Raw genomic sequence first — 22,502 nt, 5'->3', positions numbered from 1 at the left:
CTTCAGTTCAGGTTAGTCGCTCAGTCGTGTCCGACTCTTTGAGACCCCATGGACTGCAGCATGCCAGGCCTCCCTGTCCATCACCAGCTCCCGGAGTCTACCCAAACTCATGTCCATTGAGTCGGTGATGCCATATAACCATCTCATCCTCTGTTGTCCCCTTCTCCGCCTGCCCTCAATCTTTCCCAGCATCAGGGTCTTTTCAAATGAGTCATGCTTAAGCAGTAGCTGTTCCTGGGGGGAAATGAGGCACAGATACCACAGCACTAAGTTTTATTAGGGATTTCATTAAAGTTAAATTTCTAGAGTTGAAGGAGTCAGTTAGGGAACACAAAGCTCACGAAGCCTCCTCAGATCTCATAGTGAACCACTGGCTCAGGTTCTTTGTTGGGATCGCCACCTCGTTCCAGGTACAGATTATTGTAAGGATACTGCTTTGGCCCCTAAGGAAAAAACACAGGTCAGCAAGAACAACATATATCCAGCCAACACCTGGCCACAGCCTACCCTGAGTGAAGAATCACACACAGTAAACAGGTACACGGTAGCTTCTGGTCAGACCTAGCTGGGCCAGAACAGCAGGGACAGCACTCTTCTTCCCAGCTCAGCACAAGGCAGTGAGAAAGCCTAGATTTTAAGAGAAGTGGTGCCTACAGAAATAGAGAGAGAGAGAGAGAGTGTGTGTGTGTGTGTGTGTGTAAGAGAAGGGGTGCCTACAGAGAGAGAGAGTGTGTGTAAGAGAAAGGGTGCCTACAGAGGTAGAGTGTGTGTGTGTGTGTGTGTGTGTGTGTGTGTGAAAGAGAAGTGGTGCCTATAGTGTATGTGTGTGTGAGAGAGAAAGAAAGAGAAGGAGGGAGAGGGAGGGAGAGAGAGAAAGGGAGAGCATGAGGGAAGCTTTCTAAATGAGACGATGCATCCATCCATCCCACTCTCTCGGGGTCGAGACAGTCTCAATCTCCTTGAAGTCACTCAGCCTCTAATGGTTCCACCACTAAAGTGGCCTAGCAAATGAGGCGTGCAGGAGCAGCAGTGGGGGAAAGCACAGAGGAAACATGGGTTGGACGTGCTTTAGGGGCTGCTGGCTTTACCAACAAACAGCTGTCAGAGAACACAGCTTAAGGGGAGGAGAAAAGGGTGATGTGCTTATAGAACTGAAAAATGGAGGAGCCACACTGCGTTTCTTGCTCCCCTGAAGTGGTTAGTGCTCACACCAGCCCTATGTGCACTCTCCAGCCTGGGGCCCCTGGGCTCGGTAGGAAGGCTTGTGTCAGTGCACAGACATACGCACTACCATTAGGACATTGCCTATCTCAGCAGAGGTAGCACTGTGCAGCCAACTGGAGACACGGCAGCCTCCTGCTTTTAGTACTTTTCTCAGAGTCTGCCCTGTAGACCATTCCCAGGTTAATCTTTTAAAAACCTAGGCATCATTACAGCATTCTTCTGTTCAAAATCCAAACATGGCTTCCTGCTTCCTAGAGGCAGGCCAAGTCATCAATGTATTCCCAACCCTTAGCACCTTCTGTACCTGGTACATGACAGGAGCTTCATAAACATTTACTGAATTAATGCATTACTATACCATCAAGTCCAGATCTCTCAGCCACACAATAAAAGGTGCCCAACCAAACTGATCAAATGCACTTCACAATATTTTTAACACAGCAGTTTCCACACCTGATTTCCTAGCACATCAAAATTACCTGGGAACCCGTTAAATATTGATTGTAGGACCCCACTGTGGAGTTGCTGATTAGGCTCTCCAAGAGCTAAGGAATCTGACTTTTTAGCAGTTCCCCAGGTGCAGCTGGTTGTCTGGGAGCTATTTATAAACCTATTCCACTCCAACTAACTCACTGTTCTCTTCCTCCATTCTGTTTTCTTTTTCCCAAGATGTTCTCTTCAACTTCTCTCCATCATCTAAAAATATATCTGTTTTAGCATCTAGCATAATCCTCCCTAACAGCAACAAGCAAATATATTCACTATGCAGTTCAATTCAGTAGCTCAGTCGTGTCCAACTCTTTGCAACCCCATGAACCACAGCACGCCAGGCCTCCCTGTCCATCACAACTCCTGGAGTCCACCCAAACCCATGTCCATCGAGTCGATGATGCCATCCAGCCATCTCATCCTCTGTTGTCCCCTTCTCCTCCTGCCCTCAATCTTTCCCAGCATCAGGGTCTTTTCCAATGAGTCAACTCTTCACATCAGGTGGCCAAAGTATTGGAGTTTCAGCTTCAACATCAGTCCTTCCAATGAACACCCAGGACTGATCTCCTTTAGGATGGACTGGTTGGATCTCCTTGCAGTCCAAGGGACTCTCAAGAGTCTTCTCCAACACCACAGTTCAAAAGCATCAATTCTTCTGCACTCAGCTTTCTTTATAGTCCAAATCTCACATCCATACATGACTACTGGAAAAACCATAGCCTTGACTAGACGGACCTTTGTTGACAAAGTAATGTCTCTGCTTTTTAATATGCTGTCTAGGTTGGTCATAACTTTCCTTCCAAGGAGTAAGCGTCATTTAATTTCATGGCTGCAGTCACCATCTGCAGTGATTTTGGAGCCCCCAAAAATCAAGTCTGACACTGTTTCCATTGTTTCCCCATCTATCTGCCATGAAGTGATGGGACCGGATGCCATGATCTTCGTTTTCTGAATGCTGCGCTTTAAGCCAACTTTTTCACTCTCCTCTTTCACTTTCATCAAGAGGCTCTTTAGTTCTTCTTCACTTTCTGCCATAAGGGTGGTATCATCTGCATATCTGAGGTTATTGATATTTCTCTCAGCAATCTTGATTCCAGCTTGTGCTTCATTCAGCCCAGTGTTTCTCACAATGTACTCTGCATATAAGTTAAATAAGCAGGGTGACAATATACAGCCTTGATGTACTCCTTTTCCTATTTGGAACCAGTCTGTTGTTCCATGTCCAGTTCTAACTGTTGCTTCCTGACTTACATACAGGTTTCTCAAGAGGCAGGTCAGGTGGTCTGGTATTCCCATCTCTTGAAGAATTTTCCACAGTTTATTCTGATCCACACAGTCAAAGGCTTTGGCATAGTCAATAAAGCAGAAATAGATGTTTTTCTGAAACTCTCTTGCTTTTTCGATGATCCATCGGATGTTGGCAATTTGATCTCTGGTTCCTTGCCTTTTCTAAAACCAGCTTGAACATCTGGAAGTTCACAGTTCACACATTGCTGAAGCCTGGCTTGGAGAATTTTAAGCATTACTTTACTAGCGTGTGAGATGAGTGCAATTGTGTGGTAGTCTGAGCATTCTTTGGCATTTCCTTTCTTTGGGACTGGAATGAAAACTGACCTTTTCCAGTCCTGCGGCCACTGTTGAGTTTTCCATATTTGCTGGCATATTGAGTGCAGCACTTTCACAGCATCATCTTTCAGGATTTGAAATAGCTCAACTGGAATTCCATCACCTCCACTAGCTTTGTTCGTAGTGACGCTTCCTAAGGCCCATTTGACTTCACATTTCAGGACATCTGGCTCTAGGTGAGTGATCACATAATCGTGATTGTCTGGGTTGTGAAGAACTTTTTTGTACAATTCTTCTGTGTATTCTTGCTACCTCTTCTTAATCTGCTTCTGTTAGGTCCCTACCATTTCTGTCCTTTATTGAGCCCATCTTTGCATGAAATGTTCCCTTGGTATCTCTAATTTTCTTGAAAAGATCTCTAGTCGTTCTCATTCTGTTGTTCTCCTCTATATCTTTGCATTGATCGCTGAGGAAGGCTTTCTTATCTCTCCTTGCTATTCTTTGGAACTCTGCATTCAGATGGTGTATCTTTCCTTTTCTCCTTTGCTTTTCATTTCCCGTCTTTTCACAGCTATTTGTAAGGCCTCCTCAGATAGCCATTTTGCTTTTTTGCATTTCTTTTTCTTGGGGATGGTTTTGATTCCTGTCTCCTGTACAATGTCACGAACCTCCATACATAGTTCATCAGGCATTCTGTCTGTCAGATCTAGTCCTTTAAATCTATTTCTCACTTCTACTGTACAGTCATAAGGGATTTGATTTAGGTCATACCTGAATGGTCTAGTGGTTTTCTCCACTTTCTTCAATTTCAGTCTGAATTTGGCAATAAGGAGTTCATGATCTGATCCACAGTCAGCTCCCGGTCTTGTTTTTGCTGACTGTATAGAGCTTCTCCATCTTTGGCTGCAAAGAATACAGTCAGTCTGACTTCGGTGTCGACCATCTGGTGATGTCCATGTGTAGTCTTCTCTTGTGTTGTTGGAAGAGGGTGTTTGCTATGACCAGTGCGTTCTCTTGGCAGAACTCTATTAGCCTTTGCCCTGCTTCATTCTGTACTCCAAAGCCAAATTTGCCTGTTAGTCCAGGTGTTTCTTAACTTCCTACTTTTGCATTCCAGTCCCCTATAATGAAAAGGACATCTTTTTGGGGTGTTAGTTCTAAAAGGTCTTGTAGGTCTTCATAGAACTGTTCAACTTCAGCTTCTTCAGCGTTACTGGTCGGGGCATAGACTTGAATTACCGTGATACTGAATGGTTTGCCTTGGAAACGAACAGAGATCATTCTGTCGTGTTTGAGATTGCATCCAAGTACTGCATTTCGGACTCTTTTGTTGACTATGATGGCTTCTCCATTTCTTCTAAGGGATTCCTGCCCACAGTAGTATATATAATGGTCATCCGAGTTAAATACACCCATTCCAGTCCATCTTAGTTCACTGATTCCTAGAATGTCGATGTTCACTCTTGTCATCTCCTGTTTGACCACTTCCAATTTGCTTTGATTCATGGACCTAACATTCCAGGTTCTTATGCAATATTGCTCTTTACAGCATCGAATCTTGCTTCTATCACCAGTCCCATTCACAACTGGGTGTTGTTTTTGCTTTGGCTCCATCCCTTCACTACGCACATATATACACAAAAACTGTGCCAAATTCCTCTATCTGTTCCAATGTTGCTCACGTCACATATCTAAATTTACTTATCCAAATTAAATGTCCTCAAAGCTAGACAGTATGTTTGCATTCTTTTTTTAGTTTATTTAAGTATATTTGATTTACAATGTTTGTTAATTCCTGCTGTACAGCAAAGTGATTCAGTTATGTATGTGTGTGTGTGTGTGTATAGACACACTTTTTCATATTCTTTTCCATTATGGTTTATCACAGGATATTTAATATAGTTCCCTGTGCTTTACAATAGGACCTTGTTGTTTATCCATTCTATTTATACTAGTTTGCATCTACTAATCCCAAATTCTCAATCCATCCCTTCCCCACCCCCTCCCTGGCAACAAGTCTGTTCTATAGAGACAGTATATTTGCTGTGTCCTTCATGTTCTCTAAAATTAACTGTCTATGCTTGTAGTAAACATTTAATTGCTTCCTATAGAAAATGCCCTTCACACCAATAAAGGATAAGCTTTCAACTTGAGATTCCTGGACTCTACCTTAAAAGATCACTTGCTGAAATATGGTGGTAAGTACAGTTCCCCAAATGGCAACTCTAAAGACTAGCTGGCTTCTTCATTCTCATTCCTCACCTAGTCCTACAGTTTCTTCTCACTCAGACTGACCCAAGATACAGGCAAAAGCTGTGCTCTAGTACTTGTTCCAGGCCATTAGCTAAGGCCCTCTATAGGCCTCACCAGGAAGCCAAGCTTGGTATCAGGTAGATCTCTACTCCAGAGACTGCATTCCCTCAGGAAAGTGTGCCTGAGGGAGCACTCCTCAGATACTCACCACAGGCTGGTAGGTGGGGTAAGTCTCCCCTACCCAAAACATGAACAGCATGAAGGCGATGAAGCCGAAGAGGTGCTTACACATGAAGTTCCAATTAACAGGAGTTGGTGACGTGTCCACACGGTTTCTGATATACATGTCCAGGTCCCAGTGCATCTGAGACAGAAAGGCAGATCACTGTCACATACTGCTCTTCCTGTAAAAGGCAGGCAGTCCAGAGTGATCAGAGCCTCATATAAGACTTGAAAGGCATTCTCCTGCCCTGGGCAATATTCTGAGAGCCACATTTGAGATACTCTGGCCCACAGGACTGGATGCTAGCTTATGTCTGGGTTTGGCTGATCAGAGACAGTCCCAATCATGAACATTCACAACTCAGAGCTTCAATTATTCTCAGAAGTCCTATTCCACACACACACACACAGGGAACCTCAGATGTCAGAACACTTGAACCTGCTTCCTTGGGCAGAAAAACCTTAGTGTTGTTGATGTTTAGTCACTAAGTCATGTCTGATTCTTTGTGACCCCATGGACTGTCCATGGGATTCTCCCAGCAAGAATGCTAGAGTGGGATGCCATTTCCTTCTCCAGGGGATTTTCCCAAATCAGGGATCAAACCCGTGTCTCCTGCAGTGGCAAGCAGATTCTTCACCACTGAGCCACCAGGAAAGCCCACTTGGGCAGAAAAGTGCCATCTGATCTACAGAAGACACAGGGAAAAGGAAGGAAGGGCTAATGGGACATCATTCTCTCACCGGTTCACCCCAGTTCAACCGCAGGTCTGGGTGGTCCCAGTCATACCATGGATCCCTCTCCTGCTGTGAGCGGTCAGGCAGTTTCGGATAGTCACCAAACCTGAAAGACAGCAAGAACTTCTGGACACGGCTTTGAGAGCCTCAGACAATGCACAGCCTCCTCATCTCTGAGATGAGAAACCAAGTGACAAGATAATGCCCTCCCCCTAAGGACAGAGGAACTAACCTTCCAATCAAGATCTCAGTGTTTTCCTGTGGTGCACATATTGAGAAATGCTGGGTTAAAGGGCTGCTGGTAAATATCCCAAATATCCCCTTAGAAAGACTGTGGCAATTTACATTCTTACAAATGGTATAAAAGAGATTAATTTTCCTGAATGCTTTCCAGTATCAAAATTATCATTAATAAAATATTTGCTGTTTCATTAAATCTCAATTTTTACTCACTAAGCACAGCGCTAACTGCAGAAGTCCAAATTGTTATTAAAAATTCATGTCAAACTCTGAAACATTATTTAACATATGTAAGCTTTTCTTAACTTCTTTCAACAAAAAGGAAAAAAAGTCATGCCATGTTATAATGTTAGCAATGGAAGGGAATTTAACAATCAATCACTCTGTTTTCCTCAGTAGACAGAAAAAGAAACTGAAGTTTAGAGTCTGAACCTAAGGTTGCCCAGTTAACTGGAGTAAAAACAAAAAGGTATAGATGAGAGAAGCACTTTTCATAGCAACTGTGTTTCTCAACCACAAAACTGACATGCATCTCCAAGCCTCAAACACCTTATGGGTGTGATAGGCTGGATTTTTCACCAACAAGTCCAGGTTCAACTTATACAGACTGCTACCGAGGCTGCTCTTGTCCACAACACAATAAAAGTCATAGGAAATGATGACAACTAGACATGTGTCACAGAAAGTGATTGGAAAACAACAAGACGAATAGGAGCTGCTCAAACCACCGCTGAAAGAGTGATGCTAGGGAGAAAATGAGGGTGACGATAATCAATTCAGGTAATTAACCACAGAGATGTTACAGGGTATGGGGGAAAACCATCAACTGGAATACGAGTTAGCTATTTAACCTTTTAAAGTTGCTAAGATTTCCACAACGCTAACAGCAACGATAAAAAAAGAGAGAGAAATATACACATATTAATATAGAGTACTCTATCTACAAATAAGGTTCTCACGACAGGAGTCCGGCTCCAGCCTGGTCATGTGCCTGGCTGACAGCACCTGAGCCCAGCAGATGCTCAATCTAAATGAAACCTTGCACTCTGGATGGACCAAGGAGGGTTCCCGCTATTCAGGGGTCCTCAAGGGAGCTATTAAAACCTCAGCTTCCTCATCTGAGGAAACAGCCTGAACCAAGGAGAAAATTAAAGTCCTCTCGACTGCAGCTGCTCACCCACCCCCTCCCACCTCTCTCCACCGAGAAAAGCACCCACACCACTGACTCTGAGGGGTCACGAAAAGGTTCGGGGGAAAGGGTCAGAGTAGAGCCACCCACCCAGTCCGAACTTCTCCCATTACTACCCGGGTGCGAGCAGACCCTATCTCACCCCATGCCATCATCTGGGTACGGCTCGTAGTCTTCCACCCGCATATTATACTTCTTGGCGGCGGCAGCCCGTTCTTCTGGGGTCTTGGGATAGGGTCCCGGGAGCATGTCCTCGGTAATGTGGGAGGCTGGAGGGCAGACGAGGGCAGGTCAAAAGCGACTCCATTTTTCCTGCCACTCTAAAGGCTTCAGGCTTCAAAGTCAGAGCCCGAGGCTTAGAGGGACCGGCAGACCTTCCTTCCGTTTTTGTGGATATCCCAACTCCACCTCCGCCCTTCCCCGGACTCGGCGCCCGTGATGCCCCACCAAATCCACCCTGCGCCCGACACAATAAACCTCAGGCACTCCTCCCTCCCACCCACACTGAGGCCTCGCCCGTTCTAGCGGACCTGTCCGTGCACCCATCGGCACCACGTTTCGGGCTGCCTTTTGCAGCCATCGGACTCCCAGGACCCCCGCCCTGGCCGCCGCCATCTTCACCTTCTTCCCGTTTCACCCCGCACATGCGCAAAGACCTTGTCACGGCGGCTGAGCCGGGCCAAACGCGATTAGGGAGAAAAGTGTTAAAGGTTCAGTAAGGGCGGGGCTTAAACTGTGCTGAGAAGCCAGAGTAAGGTGAGCGGATCGGTAGAGGCTGAGAGGGAAGGCAGGAAGGACAGAAAAACAAGCGGGTCACTGCTTTGACATTTCTGATTGTTGAGTCCCTTTTCTTCCTCTGCTGACTTAGACGTATCCCGGAATAGCGGGCACTTGGAACCTAAGCATCTCGGGTGGACAGCTGACCCACCTCACCCAGGACCTGTATAAGTAAAATGAGCCTGTTTAATCTCTTTTTTAGGGCTTCCCTCATAGCTCAGTCAGTAAAGAATCTGCCTGCAATGCAGGAGACCCGAGTTCGATTCCTGGGTTGAGAAGATCCCCTGGAGAAGGAAATGTTATTGCCCGGAGAATCCCATGGACAGAGGAGCCTGGCAGCCTACAGTCCATCGGGTCGCAAGAGTCGGACACAACTTAGCGACTAAAGAGAGAGAATCTCTTCTCTGAGTGCTTGCCCTGTTCTTCTCCTTCAGTGACAGTTCGTTCCTCTTTCCATATTCAAATGTGCTCATTCTTCAAATTTAGATCTTGGTTTTGTTTGTTGATGTTTTGTTTTCCACATTAATTATTTCCTTCAGTTAGAGGCACGATGCAACACACAAATTGGCCCCAAACTGGTTGTTTTGTTTCGGCCGCGCGGCTGGCGGGATCCCAATTTCTCGACCAGGGATTGAACCCGCACCCTTGGTCTTGAAAGCGAGGAGTCCCAACCACTGGACCACCAGGGAAACCCTAACCCCCCGCCCCGCAAATGGTTCTTCAGTTTCAGTCCCGTGTTTACATCCGAGTGTCTCAGTCACCTCAACCCAACAAATATAAAACCAGTCCTATTATTTGAACCCGCCTCATATTTGCTTGACTTGGATAACACACTTCCAGCGGAACCACAATTAGCGAACACTAGCCCAACAAAAGAATGGGAGGGGCATTATTGTTCGCATATGAATGTTTTTTTTACACAAGTATGATTTGCATAATTTACAGTATATACATGCACATATTTCCAGGAACTTTTAGGGTGATTACTGTTTTGGAGTAGAATACATTATTATAGACATTCCCAAATATGTATCAGAGCAATAAAAACTGATATATACTCTTCAGTATATGAAATTTGGGGGAGAATTACTTTACAGCAACTTGCCCTTTTGCAAATGAGCAACTAATTGATGTTCAGAATGGTGGGATGACATCTGCACTCGATCAGTAGCAAACCCTGATCTAATTCAGTGGAGAAACAGAGTTGGACTATAGCAAAAATGCCTTTTAATTAGGTGACATAGCAGATAAATCAAATGGTGCCAACCAAAAAACAAAAAAACAAAAACCGCCTTTGATTTCAGAAGAATTCAAGTTGCCATATATTTTTTTGCAAAGACATTAAGATCAAACTTGGCTCAACATCTATGTATTGGACAACTGCTTTTCCTTCTGACTTCCTTAGGTGGGTCAAGTTTGTGTCTCTCCCCATCTGTCAGGGTAAAATTTAATGCCTCACTAAACTTGCCTTCTTTGCCTTTTGTGTAGGCCTGGACACACTGAACAATAATATTTTGTGAACTGGTTAGCCCAATGATTACCCCTACTCAGTGAAACAATTGTCTAGTCCTAGGTCTACAGATTCTGAAAGAAATGGGAACACCAGACCACCTGACCTGCCTCTTGAGAAACCTGTATGCAGGTCAAGAAGCAACAGTTAGAACTGGACGTGGAACAACAGACTGGTTCCAAATAGGAAAAGGAGTACATCAAGGCTGTATATTGTCACCCTGCTTATTTAACTTATATGCGGAGAACATCATGAGAAACGCTGGGCTGGAGGAAGCACAAGCCGAAATCAAGATTTCCGGGAGAAATATCAATAACCTCAGATACGCAGATGACACCACCCTTATGGCAGAAAGTGAAGAAGAACTAAAAAGCCTCTTGATGAAAGTGAGAGAGGAGAGTGAAAAAGTTGACTTAAAGCTCAACATTCAGAAAACTAAGATCATGGCATCTGTTCGCATCACTTCATGGGAAATAGATGGGGAAACAGTGGAAACAATGTCAGACTTTATTTTGGGGGGCTCCAAAGTCACTGCAGATAGTGACTGCAGCCATGAAATTAAAAGACGCTTACTCCTTGGAAAGTTATGACCAACCTATATAGCATATTAAAAAGCAGAGACATTACTTTGTCAACAAAGGTCCGTCTAGTCAAGGCTATGGTTTTTCCAGTAGTCATGTATGGATGTGAGAGTTGGACTATAAAGAAAGCTGAGCGCCCAAGAATTGATGCTTTTGAACTGTGGTGTTGGAGAAGACTCTTGAGAGTCCCTTGGACTGCAAGGAGATCCAACCAGTCCATCCTAAAGGAGATCAGTCCTGGGTGTTCATTGGAAGGACTGATGTTGAAGCTGAAACTCCAATACTTTGGCCACCTGATGCGAAGAGTTGACTCATTGGAAAAGCCCCTGATGCTGGGAAGGATTGGGGGCAGGAGGAGAAGGGGCCGACAGAGGATGAGATGGCTGGATGGCATCACCGACTCGATGGACATGAGTTTGAGCAAGCTCCGGGAGTTGGTGATGGACAGGGAGGCTTGGTGTGCTGCGATTCACGGGGTCGCTAAGAGTCGGACACGACTGAGCGACTGAACTGAACTGAACTGAGGTCTACAATGTCGAGCTATCGGTTACCATTAGGAGGCACTCCCCAAGGGCTCGGGCCGGCGTTCTTAATGTCTCTGGGCAGCTCTCTCTTGCCGCCTATCTCTATGGTTTCTGTTGTATTTTTGTCCGGAATAGGCGCAGCTTCCGCTTCCGGTGGGGCCGTCCCTAGCGGTAGAGATGGCGGCGACTGCAACGGAGGCTGCGTCCTCGGCCTCTGGAGAACCCCGGGAAGAGGCTGAAGGCCCGGGCCCCGCCTGGGATGAGTCCCAACTGCGCAGTTATACCTTCCCGACTCGACCTATACCGCGTCTGAGTCAAAGCGACCCCCGGGCGGAGGAGCTTATCGAGAATGAGGTAGGGGGCGGAGCCGCTTTCGAAGCGGGAGGGGGAAGGGACCAGGTTGGGAGGAGAGGTCAAAGGCGAATGGTGGTAGAAGGGAGGCACCGGCTGGGCTGTGGACTAGGGCCTAAGCGGGGATGGAGAGGGAAGCGAGGAGAAATGGAACTTGGGGGTTCATGCTGGTTAACAGAAATTATTTTGAAGTTGGGAAATAGTTGGAATCTTGGGACAAAAACCCACCAACTCCTTAGGACAAATTGATTTTTTTTTTCTATTTAGGAGCCTGTGGTGCTGACGGACACAAATCTTGTGTATCCTGCACTAAAATGGGACCTTGAGTACCTGCAAGAAAATATTGGCAACGGTGACTTCTCCGTGTACAGTGCCAGCACCCACAAGTTCTTGTACTATGATGAGAAGAAGATGGCTAATTTCCAGAACTTTAAGCCAAGGTCCAACAGGGAAGAAATGAAATTTCATGAGTTTGTTGAGAAACTGCAGGATATACAGCAGCGAGGAGGTGAAGAGAGGTAAGTTCCAAGATCATGGCTTTTTTCATTGAATCTAAGGCATCCATTTTTTTTCCTGTATTTATTTGAGGCTGAATTTTCTAGCTTGAGGGATGATGGAATGACTAGACTTGAAGTGTGACTCTCAAATTTGTTGTCTTTATAAAGTGAGAGTCACACTTGCCTAGCAGAGTCTGGTAGGTGAATGAAATGAGTGAAAGTTTGGGTGAAAGCTGTGATGAAGCTGAAGGCATATGCCCTGTTCAGAGTGAGAAGTCATTACTTAACTCTTGTTTCCATTTTGGAGTGCAGCCCCAGGGTTGCCAGATAGTCTGATTTCCCTGCCTGCCCCCTCCCCAGGAGAAACTAGAAATCAGGATTTCTATTTAAAAAAATTTTTAAGCTTTAAATGTGGGCAGCTAATTCAAGTTTTTAAAAATGCTGCAAGAGGCCAGTTTAAAATGTCACTGAATTTCCTGAGACTGCAGGTTTGCAGCCTTTGTCCTAAAATACATGAATGGGGGCGGTGCAGGCCGAAAAGTTGAATAGGTGAGGGTAGGGAGAATATTGATGTTCTGCGTTGTATTGACAACAGCAAACACAAGACACCCACACATAGGGGAGTGACTTATCTCTCCCTTTTAACTCTCTTTATGAGGACTTTCTCTTATGTAGTTCTCAGACAGCATTCAGTCCTGCTTTAACTTTGCTCCTGGGGAATTGCTGTTACTGAGTACTTGACTGACTATCTCCATCTCACATTTGGTGACCAACCCTCGGCTTTTCTTCAGTTTCCAGCCCCGTTTCTCTTTCAGACTCTGTTAGCAGTATGTGGCAGAGTGAAAGGATTTGAAATATCCGCCTCCCTCCCCCCCTCTTTTTTGTCTTCCTAACTCGTAGCTATTGTCATAATGTTGGAACTTTGACCAAAAGAGTTTCCAGAATCTGAACTACAATAGATTTGTTCTTTGTGTTTTATAGAGACTGTTGCAGTTGAATCCATTCATGCATTAATGTTCTCAAATTTACCACACTGTGCACTCATGCACACACAGACAAACACACACACACAACCAACATTGAGAAGAAAGATTGATTTAAATGATGCTGGTGGAGTGTAAATCTGTTGGGTGAGCATATACACTAGAATGAGCATGAGATAAGATATGAGTCTTCTGATTTCTCAGTCATTTAAGGTTCTTGTTTCCCATAGTGAGAACATTTTGCCTAAATGTGAGCTAGGAGTGTAGTCTGTACTTTATGGATGACTTAAGGAAAATTTCTTTACTGTTTGCAGATTTTTCCCTACCAGCTGACTTTAGCACCAACTAACCCCATTGTATAATGATACAGGTTGTTACGAATCTGAGGTAAACGGTATTAGGATCCTCTTTGAGCTGTTTTGAGCATTTACTGTTAAGGTTTCAGAGGAATTGTTTAGATTCCTGCTTGGGAAGTGTTTCTGACTCTTTCCGAGTTACTTGAGAAATGTTTATGAATATATGTACTTCATAATCTCTGGGGAGCATTCCAAGGTTGTATTCAAGTCTTGAGGGTTCCATGTCCCCACACAGGTAGCTCTTTTCAAGTCAGCAAGATTTTTAATTGAAGTTGCTTTAAACATCATGGTTATCATCAGGCACTGAGATATCTTTGAGCCTTTTGAAATAATGTTCTCAGCACCATTACTTTTTTCCTTCATGTTTGCCCCCTAAATAATATTTCTTTGGGGACTTGAGCAGCTGTGTTTGGGTTTTCATATGTATTAAGTAACTTCTTGCCTTCCTCAGGCGTGTTAGGTGCCCTGAGTCTGCAGAAAGCTTAGTGAGGTTTCTTCCTTCAGTTCCAGATGGCTGCTATAGATAGGTAGCTGAATCAGTTAAGATAAACTAGGCTTCATTCCAGGACTCAGCCACGTGAAGCAACAAAGGTTTATTTTTCACACATGCTACATGTCCATCTTGGGTCACCTGGAGGCTCTGCTCTTGGGTCATCTTTTCTACTTTGGGACCCAGACTGCTCCAGCAGTTGCTATCTGAAACTTCGGAGTTGCTGTGGCAGAGGGAAAGTAATGTGGTGGTAATGTGTACTGGTTCTTAAAGTTTGGAAGCAGCATCAGTCACTTATGTGGACAACTTGGTGGCCAAAGAAGTTAAATAAGCAAGCCTTACTTCAAGGAGGTGCAGAAGAATAACTCTCACAAGGAAGGAATACGATCTGCCACGATGGCTGTTGGAGGCCAAAGGAGACCTCTCAGGCCCTGAGAGTTTCTGGAACAGGCTGAGTCATCATTCTAGGGTCTATGGGTAGGCTTTGAGGAATCTATGAAATTAAATGAAAGTTTGATGTATGTGCATTTTTACGGGGAACCTCCCTTGGGTACTTTTTTCCCCTCTTGGATTCATAAGAGATTCATAATGTGACCCAGAAAAGCCAAGAATCACTTCTTTAAAATACAAAACGATGTTGAACAGAGCTCAAAGAAGGATAGGAGAGGATTCAGCTCTGTGAGTCCCATGACTGCAGCTGTGTTTGTTAGAAATGTTGGTTATGGGCTTAGGTTTGAATTTCCAGGTGTAGGGAGGCCATGCCACAGACAGTGTGTACATGCACTAATGGGATTTTCTTTTTGGGGAACATAGGTTGTATCTACAGCAAACACTCAATGATACTGTGGGCAGGAAGATTGTCATGGACTTCTTGGGTTTTAACTGGAACTGGATTAATAAGCAACAGGGAAAGCGTGGCTGGGGGCAGCTGACCTCTAACCTGCTGCTTATCGGCATGGAAGGTAAGAAATCTTTCAGAAAGCAGCATGACTTGGGGTCACATGAACTGATTTCTAATCCTTTCCCCACCACTTACTCGATCCATGACTTGGAACAAGTCATGTAACTTTCTTAAGCCTCAGTCTCCTAATTTGTAAAACAGACACAGTAATACCTTAAAAGTGACTATGAAAGTTCAATGAAATTAATATATGTTTCATCTTTAAACTAACTTAAGGCACTCTAAAAAGAAAGTTCCCTTTTCCCTTCCTCAGCTGCTTTGTGAGTACATACACTCTGATACTGGAGATCTCTCTAAAATTCTGCTGTTTTCTGTTGGATGTGTGTGCAGATTTTTATCCTAGTAGAAGAGAAATATTTTTCCAATGTAAATTGAACTTATCTTTTGAACAGATAATACATTTTTGGGGTTAAATTCAAAAGGTATAAATAGGGATGTAGTAATAAATCTCTCCTACACTCCAGTTTCCCAGTTTCCATCCCTCCCTGGAGGCACCAAATGTTGTTAGCTGCTTCTGTATCCTGCTAGAAGATTTTACACGTACATAAGCAAATACTTGAATACTTTTTTTTTTTTAATTTAAAAGAGACACCTTTAAACTCCAATGAGGTGAAAGAAAGCTACTTACCAACCAGGGTCATTGTCTCAATTCTGTCACTAGCTCAATGCCAGGCTCATAGTAGAAGTACTTAGTAAATGGTGAGTAAATTGAGTTGAACAAGGAAGCAGAGTAATTACTCATTATCAGTCACCACTAGGCTCTGAAGTCTCTTCATCCCCTTTGATTGTCTTTTCTCCAGATTTGTATCTTTTACTGCTAGTATTAATGAAAGCTTCTAGTATTGCAGCTTATGAATTGACCCTTAGCCTGCCGCTTTGAAAGCCAACTCTTGGTTGACCTACCAGGAGCCAGTTCTTGTTTACTTGACTCTGAATGTTGCCTTTCTATCCTGTGGTAGAGAGCAAGAAAGCAGATCCAGCAGCTAGAGATGAGAGAGCAAGTCTTCTTCAGGGATGCATATGGACTCTGCACCTAGTAAAGTGGCTGTCTTGGTCCACTCAGGCAAACTGGGGAATGTTTTCTAAACTCCATGCCTTTCAGAGGGCCCTTGAGCTCTCAAGGACAGTGCAGAGAAACAGTGGGGCTCTTTATAATTGTCAGATGCAGCCCCAGTTATAAAGAGGAGCATGCATACACAAGGGCAGATAATTCAAAATGTCATTTTAGGTGATTTGTGTTATTCAGAGTACACAACACTCTTCAGGAATTTGTTATGCTCCCCCTGCCCCCATGAGATTCAACAGCTCCAGTGCTGGTATAAAGAAGTGTTGCAGTCCAACAGGTGTGTTGAAGTGGGAGCAAAGGTTGAGAATCTTTGAGCTCCAGAAAGTGTTGGTCACTCAGTTGTGTCCGACTCTTTGCAACCCTATGGGCAGTAGCCCACCAGGCTCCTCTATCCATGGAATTCTTCAAGCAAAATTACTGGAGTGGGTAGCCATTCCCTTCTCCAGGGGATTTTCCTGACCTAGGGATCGAACCCATGTCTCCTGCATTGCAGGCAGATTCTTTACTGTCTAAGCCACCAGGAAAGCCCCTGGTGAGCTCCAGAAGAGCTACCCAAAGTAAGTACATATATACAACTTAAAATGACTGGTTAACTCCATCAAAGAACAGCATGCATGCATTGCTGATACCAGTCATTTCAACTGTTTCTAACTCTTGCTTGTGTTTCCCTTGAATTTGTGCCATTGTCAAGAAGAGTACAAGTACAGATTCCCACTAGCTGTCTGGAAGCAGACCATCTTGGTGAAACCTTCTATAAGCTAAGATGATGTAAAACAAAGAAGCAATTATCCTAGGACCCATCTCGCTGACGGATGCACAAAGTAAATAGAGATAAAGCACAGATGCTCCCAGACACAATCAGAGCTGTGGTGGCCTGATGCTGAGTGTAGTTTCCAGGGGAGGAGGTTGGCAGTGCCACTCTTACTGCTCATGCTCACTGCCTCTGTAACTGCTCACTCCAGAGCAAACACTGAATGATACTTTTGCCTTTTTCTTTGTAAAAATGAAAATTCTCTTTGAATTTCTTTCAGTTAGCAAAATAGGTACAAATATAGGTCTTCTGTAAAAGCAAAGTGGTGTAAAGTGGACTTCTGAAAAGCAGGGCATAGCTGTTATGGAGTGTATTGTTTTGTCATGCTTGTATCATTTAGACGTGCAGTTGTATACAGTAAGGGCAGCAGCCATCATTTAAGGAAGTCTACTCTGCTAATTCATGGTGAACCCTTAGCCAGTGATGTTTGCTACTAGACCTATCACCTATTAAAAGTGTAACACCTAATTGAATGAGAGTTGTGATTACAGTCTCCCTGATTTTGATTTGGAACCTTTTGCTGAGAGGGCAGGCCAGGTTTCTCTATAACATTGAAGCCTGTGTCCATCCTGTGCAGTAGAGCTACTGTCTTGAATAAGAAAATGTCTTTCTTCCTACAGGAAATGTGACACCTGCTCACTATGATGAGCAACAGAACTTCTTTGCTCAGATAAAAGGCTATAAGCGATGCATTTTGTTCCCTCCGGATCAGTTTGAGTGCCTCTACCCATATCCTGTTCATCATCCCTGTGACAGACAGAGCCAGGTGAGCTTGTGTGATCCAAGGAGGTTATAGAACTCCTTTGAGGTCCAAGATGAGCATGGGTCCCCCTTCTCTGTGGCAGTATGCTAGGTTTGGATAAACTCAGAGGACAGTTTCACAATGTAGCTTACATATTTCTGGCCCCTGTGGCGGTCCCCAGATGTTTAGGGCAAAGCCCTCACTAATGCTGGTGGGCTCTAGTTACTCGGTTTGATTGGATTATAAATTCATGAAACAAAATGTGTATGTCTCAATTAGATATTATGATTGTTTACTTTTGTCACAGATGCTACTTCTTTTTGATAAAGAGAAGGATGAATAGAATTGAGATATGTCACTTAAGGTCTTTTCTGGATCTCAGTGAGGTATGTAGTTGACTTTGTGGCCAACCAGAGAGCCCCTCTTCTTCCTTGAGGAGAAAGCTGCTTAGCTGCCTTGTGTAGGAGTCTTTGCTGGTTAGAATATGTGTTTGGGAGAAAGTTTCTGAAACTTTGTCTGAAAGATGAGTGCTAATTCCTCAAATCTGCAGGCCATGAGTAGGTTTCTGACCTGTAAACCTTGATGATTGGCTTTTGACCTCAGGATCGTGAGGCCTAGTATTCATTTAACATTCAGCAGTGCCCATCTTCTTACGTCATTCTCTGAGAGAGTTTGCGTATGTTTAATGTGTGTTATGTCTTTTGCTGGATAAAAAAAAAATTCTCAAGACTTAAGAGATCTTTCTTGATTACCAAAGTAAAGAAACAGATAAAAATTTGGTGATTGATTGATTTTTTTTTTTTCTCCTCTTGAACCTCTCAGGTGGACTTTGACAATCCTGACTACGAAAGGTTTCCCAATTTCCAGAACGTGGTTGGTTACGAAACAGTGGTTGGCCCCGGTGATGTTCTTTACATCCCAATGTACTGGTGAGGACGGGGCTAGGACTGGGAGCTTCTGGGGAGCTTTCTTTCCCATTCCCTGGAAAGCCTTATCCATGTCCCTTCTTTTGAGTTGTGGCAGGATTAGACTTAATGTGATGTACAGGAAGGTTGGCATATCCAGATGATGGGCATACTTAACGTGGGGGAAATGACAGCACTGTCTCTAGACAAGATAACAGTTCCTCTGGTCCAAAGAAGCCCCAGAGACTTGAGGTTTGGCTGTTTGGTATTTGAAGACCAAACACCACTCCCTCTAGCTCCAGGGTGTGTTTGATAGGATGAGTGTGAAGATACTGTCTTCCTTATATCCCCTAGCTGGACTCTGCCTAGTTTCAGAGGATCTGACCCTCTGAAAAGTACTGGTGGCAAACAGCAACCTGTTTATTTTCTTGCAGGTGGCATCACATAGAGTCATTACTAAATGGGGGGATAACCATCACTGTGAACTTCTGGTATAAGGTGACTATGATTTTTTGTTCTAGATGGGAGTGGGATGAGGTAGGTGTGATGAATTATTTGTGGGTGGGGCAGGGAGGTTGGCTGTCTCTGGAAGTGATTGCCGGGTCTTTGGGGAGATGAAGAGGGTTGGGGTTGAACTGGGTTTCTTAAGAGAGGATGGTGCTTGATACAGTGGGTGACACTGAAGCCTGCTAAAGACATTTCCTGAGCTGCTGCTTCCTTTTCAGGGGGCCCCGACTCCTAAGAGAATTGAATATCCTCTCAAAGCCCATCAGAAAGTGGCCATAATGAGAAACATTGAGAAGATGCTTGGAGAGGCCTTGGGGAACCCACAAGAGGTATGTGGCTGCCCCAAAGTGGCACTCCTGTAACTGGGGAGAATGACCAGGGAAAGTCAGGGTTGGTGTCATGTTCTCTATAGCTCATCTGTTTCAGTATCTGTTGTCCTCTCTCTTCATAGAGGTTATAGGGATGTTCAGAAAATTCTAATTTTTTGGTGAGAGCTGGGCTTGACTGGCGGATCAATTATAATCTGTTCCATGCTAGTAGTAATGTTCCTCATGGGGCTTGTGTGCCAGCTGGGGACCCCTGAGGGGATTCTTCTGGAGCAGAAAGCGAGCAGTAAAGCATCTTCTCGCATGCTTCCAGCTGTGCCAAGGCTGCTCTAGGTAATGTTGAGACCTGCTTCCCACACAGGTGTGCCAGTGGCCTGTTGCATAAATGGGGGAAATTTGTATTTGTGATGCTCTTTACCTCTGTCCTGTGGATAGCCTCTGCATCCATAGCACCTGTGGGGAGAGCACCAGCCCCAACTGCAAGTGATCCTTTCAGGATAAAGAAGCATTTAAGATTCTTAAGGCACGTTTACAAAACACGCAGATAGACACTCTGAGGTGTCTGGGGAGTGTTAGCTCCTCTGACCGTCTGTCTGTCAGTTTGGTGCTGCTTATATGTATAGGGTGTTGTGAGAGGGAAGGTAATCCAACATGGACCCAGAGGAGAGGACCATGCCCCAGAATACTGGGTTGACCTCCAGGAAGAGAGTTGATTAGAGGGTTTACAGGATTGAATGAAACCTTGTCCTTGCCCTTGGCTGGACGTCGATGTCTCCAGACACACCCTGTCCCGCTCTGGGGCTAGAGGACAGACAGTTCTGACTGGCTCCTCATGTCTTTCCACAGGTGGGGCCCTTGTTGAACACAATGATCAAGGGCCGATACAACTAGCCTGCCAGGAGTCAAGGCCTCCTGCCAGGTGACTGCTAGCCCGTCCACACCGCTTCATTGATGAGGACAGGAGACTCCAAGCGCTAGTATTGCACGCTGCACTTAATGGACTGGACTCTTGCCATGGCCCTGGAGGCAGGTGTTTGGGGCAAGGCAGGGTGGTTGGCACTCCACTCTCATTTGGAGGGACTTCTTACCCTTGCCTCTGTGCCCCAGCACCTTCACTCTCTGCCCCCTAAAGTCCTGCATTCAGTGTGTGGAGTCCCCAGCTTCTGGTTGTCATCATGTCTGTGAGTCTGTCAACCTCGGGGTGTGTGTGCGTGCGTGTGCCTGCACACGCGTGTATGTGTTTGTTCCTTGCTCCCTCCTTTTGGGTCAGGATGCCACTTCTGGCTCTTGGCTCTGTCTCCTACAACCCCAGTGCCTCAGCCTGAGAGGGAGGAGATGCTCTCAGATGCCCCCACATCTGGGCTACAGGGCCACAGCTGTCCCGTCTGTGAGGTCAGTCTGCCCCCTCCCAGTTTTCACAGAGTGAGGCTCTATGCTGGTAGGAATGCTACTGGGACTCTAATGGGAGAGAGAGGGAGGGGGAGGCTTCCCTTTGAGAGCCTCAATAGCTTCCTAGGAGAGCGCATTAGGCAGGGTTCCAACTTGGACCTTCAAGCTCAAGCCATACATAGAAAAGCGCCTTGGGACAAAGGAACCAAGGATTGTGCAAAACTTTCAAATTACAGGAGTTTTTACATACAGCTTCTCTCTTTCAGCACCAGCTCTTGCTCTCTGTCCTGGGTGCCAGGGGAGTCCTCTAGCAGTGGCTTCTGTAGGTTCTAAGGGTGCAAGCCTCTTGTGGATGTGTGTGCGTGTGTGCATGCATGTGTGTCTACACTGGCCTGCCTCTCTGCTTACCAAGTTTCTGCTGCTTAACCTTGTCCAATGGAACATACAGCAGGAGCTCCAAGGCAATACTGCCTGACCTGGTCTAAAGCTTTTAAACTCATTTTTAGCCATTGGATGTTGGTCAGGCCTCACTGCAACAACCTGCCTGAGACTGACTGGCTAGAGTCTCCAGATCCTATGACACTCCCTGCCCAGGCCAAGTCCTCTGCTACATCTGTGGAGCTTCCTGGTTCAAGTAGACTTAAGTGAGGTCAAGCTGAGGCAGCTAACTCACCACCTGTCATCCACCTCATGGCAAGGGCAAAAATGTAGCCTTGCCTCTTAAAGCCAGCGCCTCTGCCAGACCCCACTGTAATGTTCCACAAACACCCTCAAAAGTCAGGGCAACTGGTGGAGCATGGAGTGGAATTCCTTTTCTGTTCATAGTTACTTGTGGGAACCCCTCTCAGGGCTGCAGCTTACAGCTGGGTCATTGGGGACTGCACAACTCGAAGGGCCGTCATTCACACCTATATGGTGGAAGTGGGGCCCTTGGAATTGGGCAGGTGGTAGCCCTGCGTCCTGTCACCTCCACTCCCATCTCCACACCCCTTCTCTCTGGAAGGAAAAAGGAGTTGGAAGTCTCTGGGTTCATTTTTTCCCTTTTTTTTTTTTTAGCCAAAGGTTTACTTCTAGTGTCTGAGCTGTGGCTCTCACCCCCAGAGCTCAGTTTATAGTTACAGTGCACTGATGGACTGAGAGGATGCGCGTGTGTGTGTGCATGAGCGCACCTGTGTGTATTTTGGGGTGGGGTGTTTATTTTTAGTACCCCATGCTGGGGTTCTTTGATGCAGTGTGGGTGTTCAAACACGGTACCTTCGAAAGTGTAGTTCTTTCAAATATAGCCAATGCTGGAAAATTTGACCGCAGTGGTCTCCATCCCTCCATCTCTTTTGGGAAAAAGGAACACAGCAAAGAAAATAGGACAGAGGAAGGATAAATTGACCACACTCACATTTTGAAATATAGCACATTCTTTTCATTCTCCTCAGCATGTCTGCAGCCTTCCTGGCTCATTCCTCAAAGATGTGGGTGATGGCTTGGTCCTCTCAGCTGATCTTCTTTGGGTGCTGTGCCCACCCGTGTCTGACTGAGGTGGAGGGGCCTTCACAGGTTGGGTCCTGATCCTTGGGTAATATCATAGGAACCCCTGACTATTAAGACACCTAATAGTGGCAAGTGCTTTTGTCTTTGTTGCTCGCTATCCTGCAAGGTAGGTATTCTCATTTTACAGCTCAAGAGTAAGTGATCGGTGGCAATCAGGATTCAAACCTAGTACTATTTGGCCACAAAACCCCTGCTGTGCTTCTCCAGCAAACTATGTTGATTCTCCTACCATACCTTCTCTGAACTACAGGCCTTGCTCAGAT

The 22,502-nt window shown here is 45.2% G+C and overlaps 2 protein-coding genes across 4 annotated transcripts; one reads left to right on the top strand and one right to left on the bottom strand.

Moving 5' to 3' along the window:
• Window positions 1-256: 256 nt before the first annotated feature.
• NDUFB8 (NADH:ubiquinone oxidoreductase subunit B8) lies at window positions 257-11,661 on the bottom strand. Of its 3 annotated transcripts, none has more exons than XM_081548436.1 (5): window positions 11,338-11,661; window positions 8,061-8,187; window positions 6,496-6,595; window positions 5,741-5,896; window positions 257-443 (listed from the first exon to the last, which is right to left on the bottom strand). In XM_081548436.1, the coding sequence occupies exons 2-5, from the start codon at window positions 8,165-8,167 to the stop codon at window positions 351-353; spliced, it is 456 nt and encodes a 151-aa protein (XP_081404562.1). In that variant the 5' UTR covers window positions 8,168-8,187; window positions 11,338-11,661; the 3' UTR covers window positions 257-350. The 3 variants fall into 3 exon arrangements, with proteins under 3 accessions (XP_081404562.1, XP_081404540.1, XP_081404551.1); XM_081548414.1 differs by lacking the exon at window positions 11,338-11,661 and adding an exon at window positions 8,449-8,553; XM_081548425.1 differs by lacking the exons at window positions 257-443; window positions 11,338-11,661 and adding exons at window positions 620-657; window positions 8,449-8,553 and having other exon boundaries at window positions 5,743-5,896.
• HIF1AN (hypoxia inducible factor 1 subunit alpha inhibitor) lies at window positions 11,468-21,996 on the top strand. Its single transcript, XM_081548398.1, has 8 exons — window positions 11,468-11,664; window positions 11,929-12,179; window positions 14,801-14,949; window positions 17,446-17,591; window positions 18,390-18,496; window positions 18,907-18,970; window positions 19,198-19,308; window positions 20,152-21,996. The coding sequence occupies exons 1-8, from the start codon at window positions 11,488-11,490 to the stop codon at window positions 20,194-20,196; spliced, it is 1,050 nt and encodes a 349-aa protein (XP_081404524.1). The 5' UTR covers window positions 11,468-11,487; the 3' UTR covers window positions 20,197-21,996.
• The last annotated feature ends 506 nt before the right edge of the window (window positions 21,997-22,502 follow it).

This window comes from Giraffa tippelskirchi, chromosome 2, assembly GCF_054371585.1.
Source record: "Giraffa tippelskirchi isolate mGirTip1 chromosome 2, T2T-mGirTip1v1.2.pri, whole genome shotgun sequence".
NCBI lineage: Eukaryota > Metazoa > Chordata > Mammalia > Artiodactyla > Giraffidae > Giraffa > Giraffa tippelskirchi.
Note: the sequence above shows the minus strand (reverse complement) of the source record. Positions and strands in the feature narration are given on the sequence as shown.

Excerpts from the sequence above, each read along its gene's own strand:
- HIF1AN (XM_081548398.1), top strand. The coding sequence starts at position 11,488 with ATGGCGGCGACTGCAACGGAGGCTGCGTCCTCGGCCTCTGGAGAACCC. Across the intron at positions 12,180-14,800 it reads CAGCGAGGAGGTGAAGAGAG|GTTGTATCTACAGCAAACAC; the intron begins GTAAGTTCCAAG and ends TGGGGAACATAG. Across the intron at positions 17,592-18,389 it reads CCTGTGACAGACAGAGCCAG|GTGGACTTTGACAATCCTGA; the intron begins GTGAGCTTGTGT and ends TGAACCTCTCAG.
- NDUFB8 (XM_081548414.1), bottom strand. The coding sequence starts at position 8,533 with ATGGCGGCGGCCAGGGCGGGGGTCCTGGGAGTCCGATGGCTGCAAAAG. Across the intron at positions 8,188-8,448 it reads GCCGATGGGTGCACGGACAG|CCTCCCACATTACCGAGGAC; the intron begins GTCCGCTAGAAC and ends TCTGCCCTCCAG. Across the intron at positions 444-5,740 it reads ACCCCACCTACCAGCCTGTG|GGGCCAAAGCAGTATCCTTA; the intron begins GTGAGTATCTGA and ends TTTTTTCCTTAG.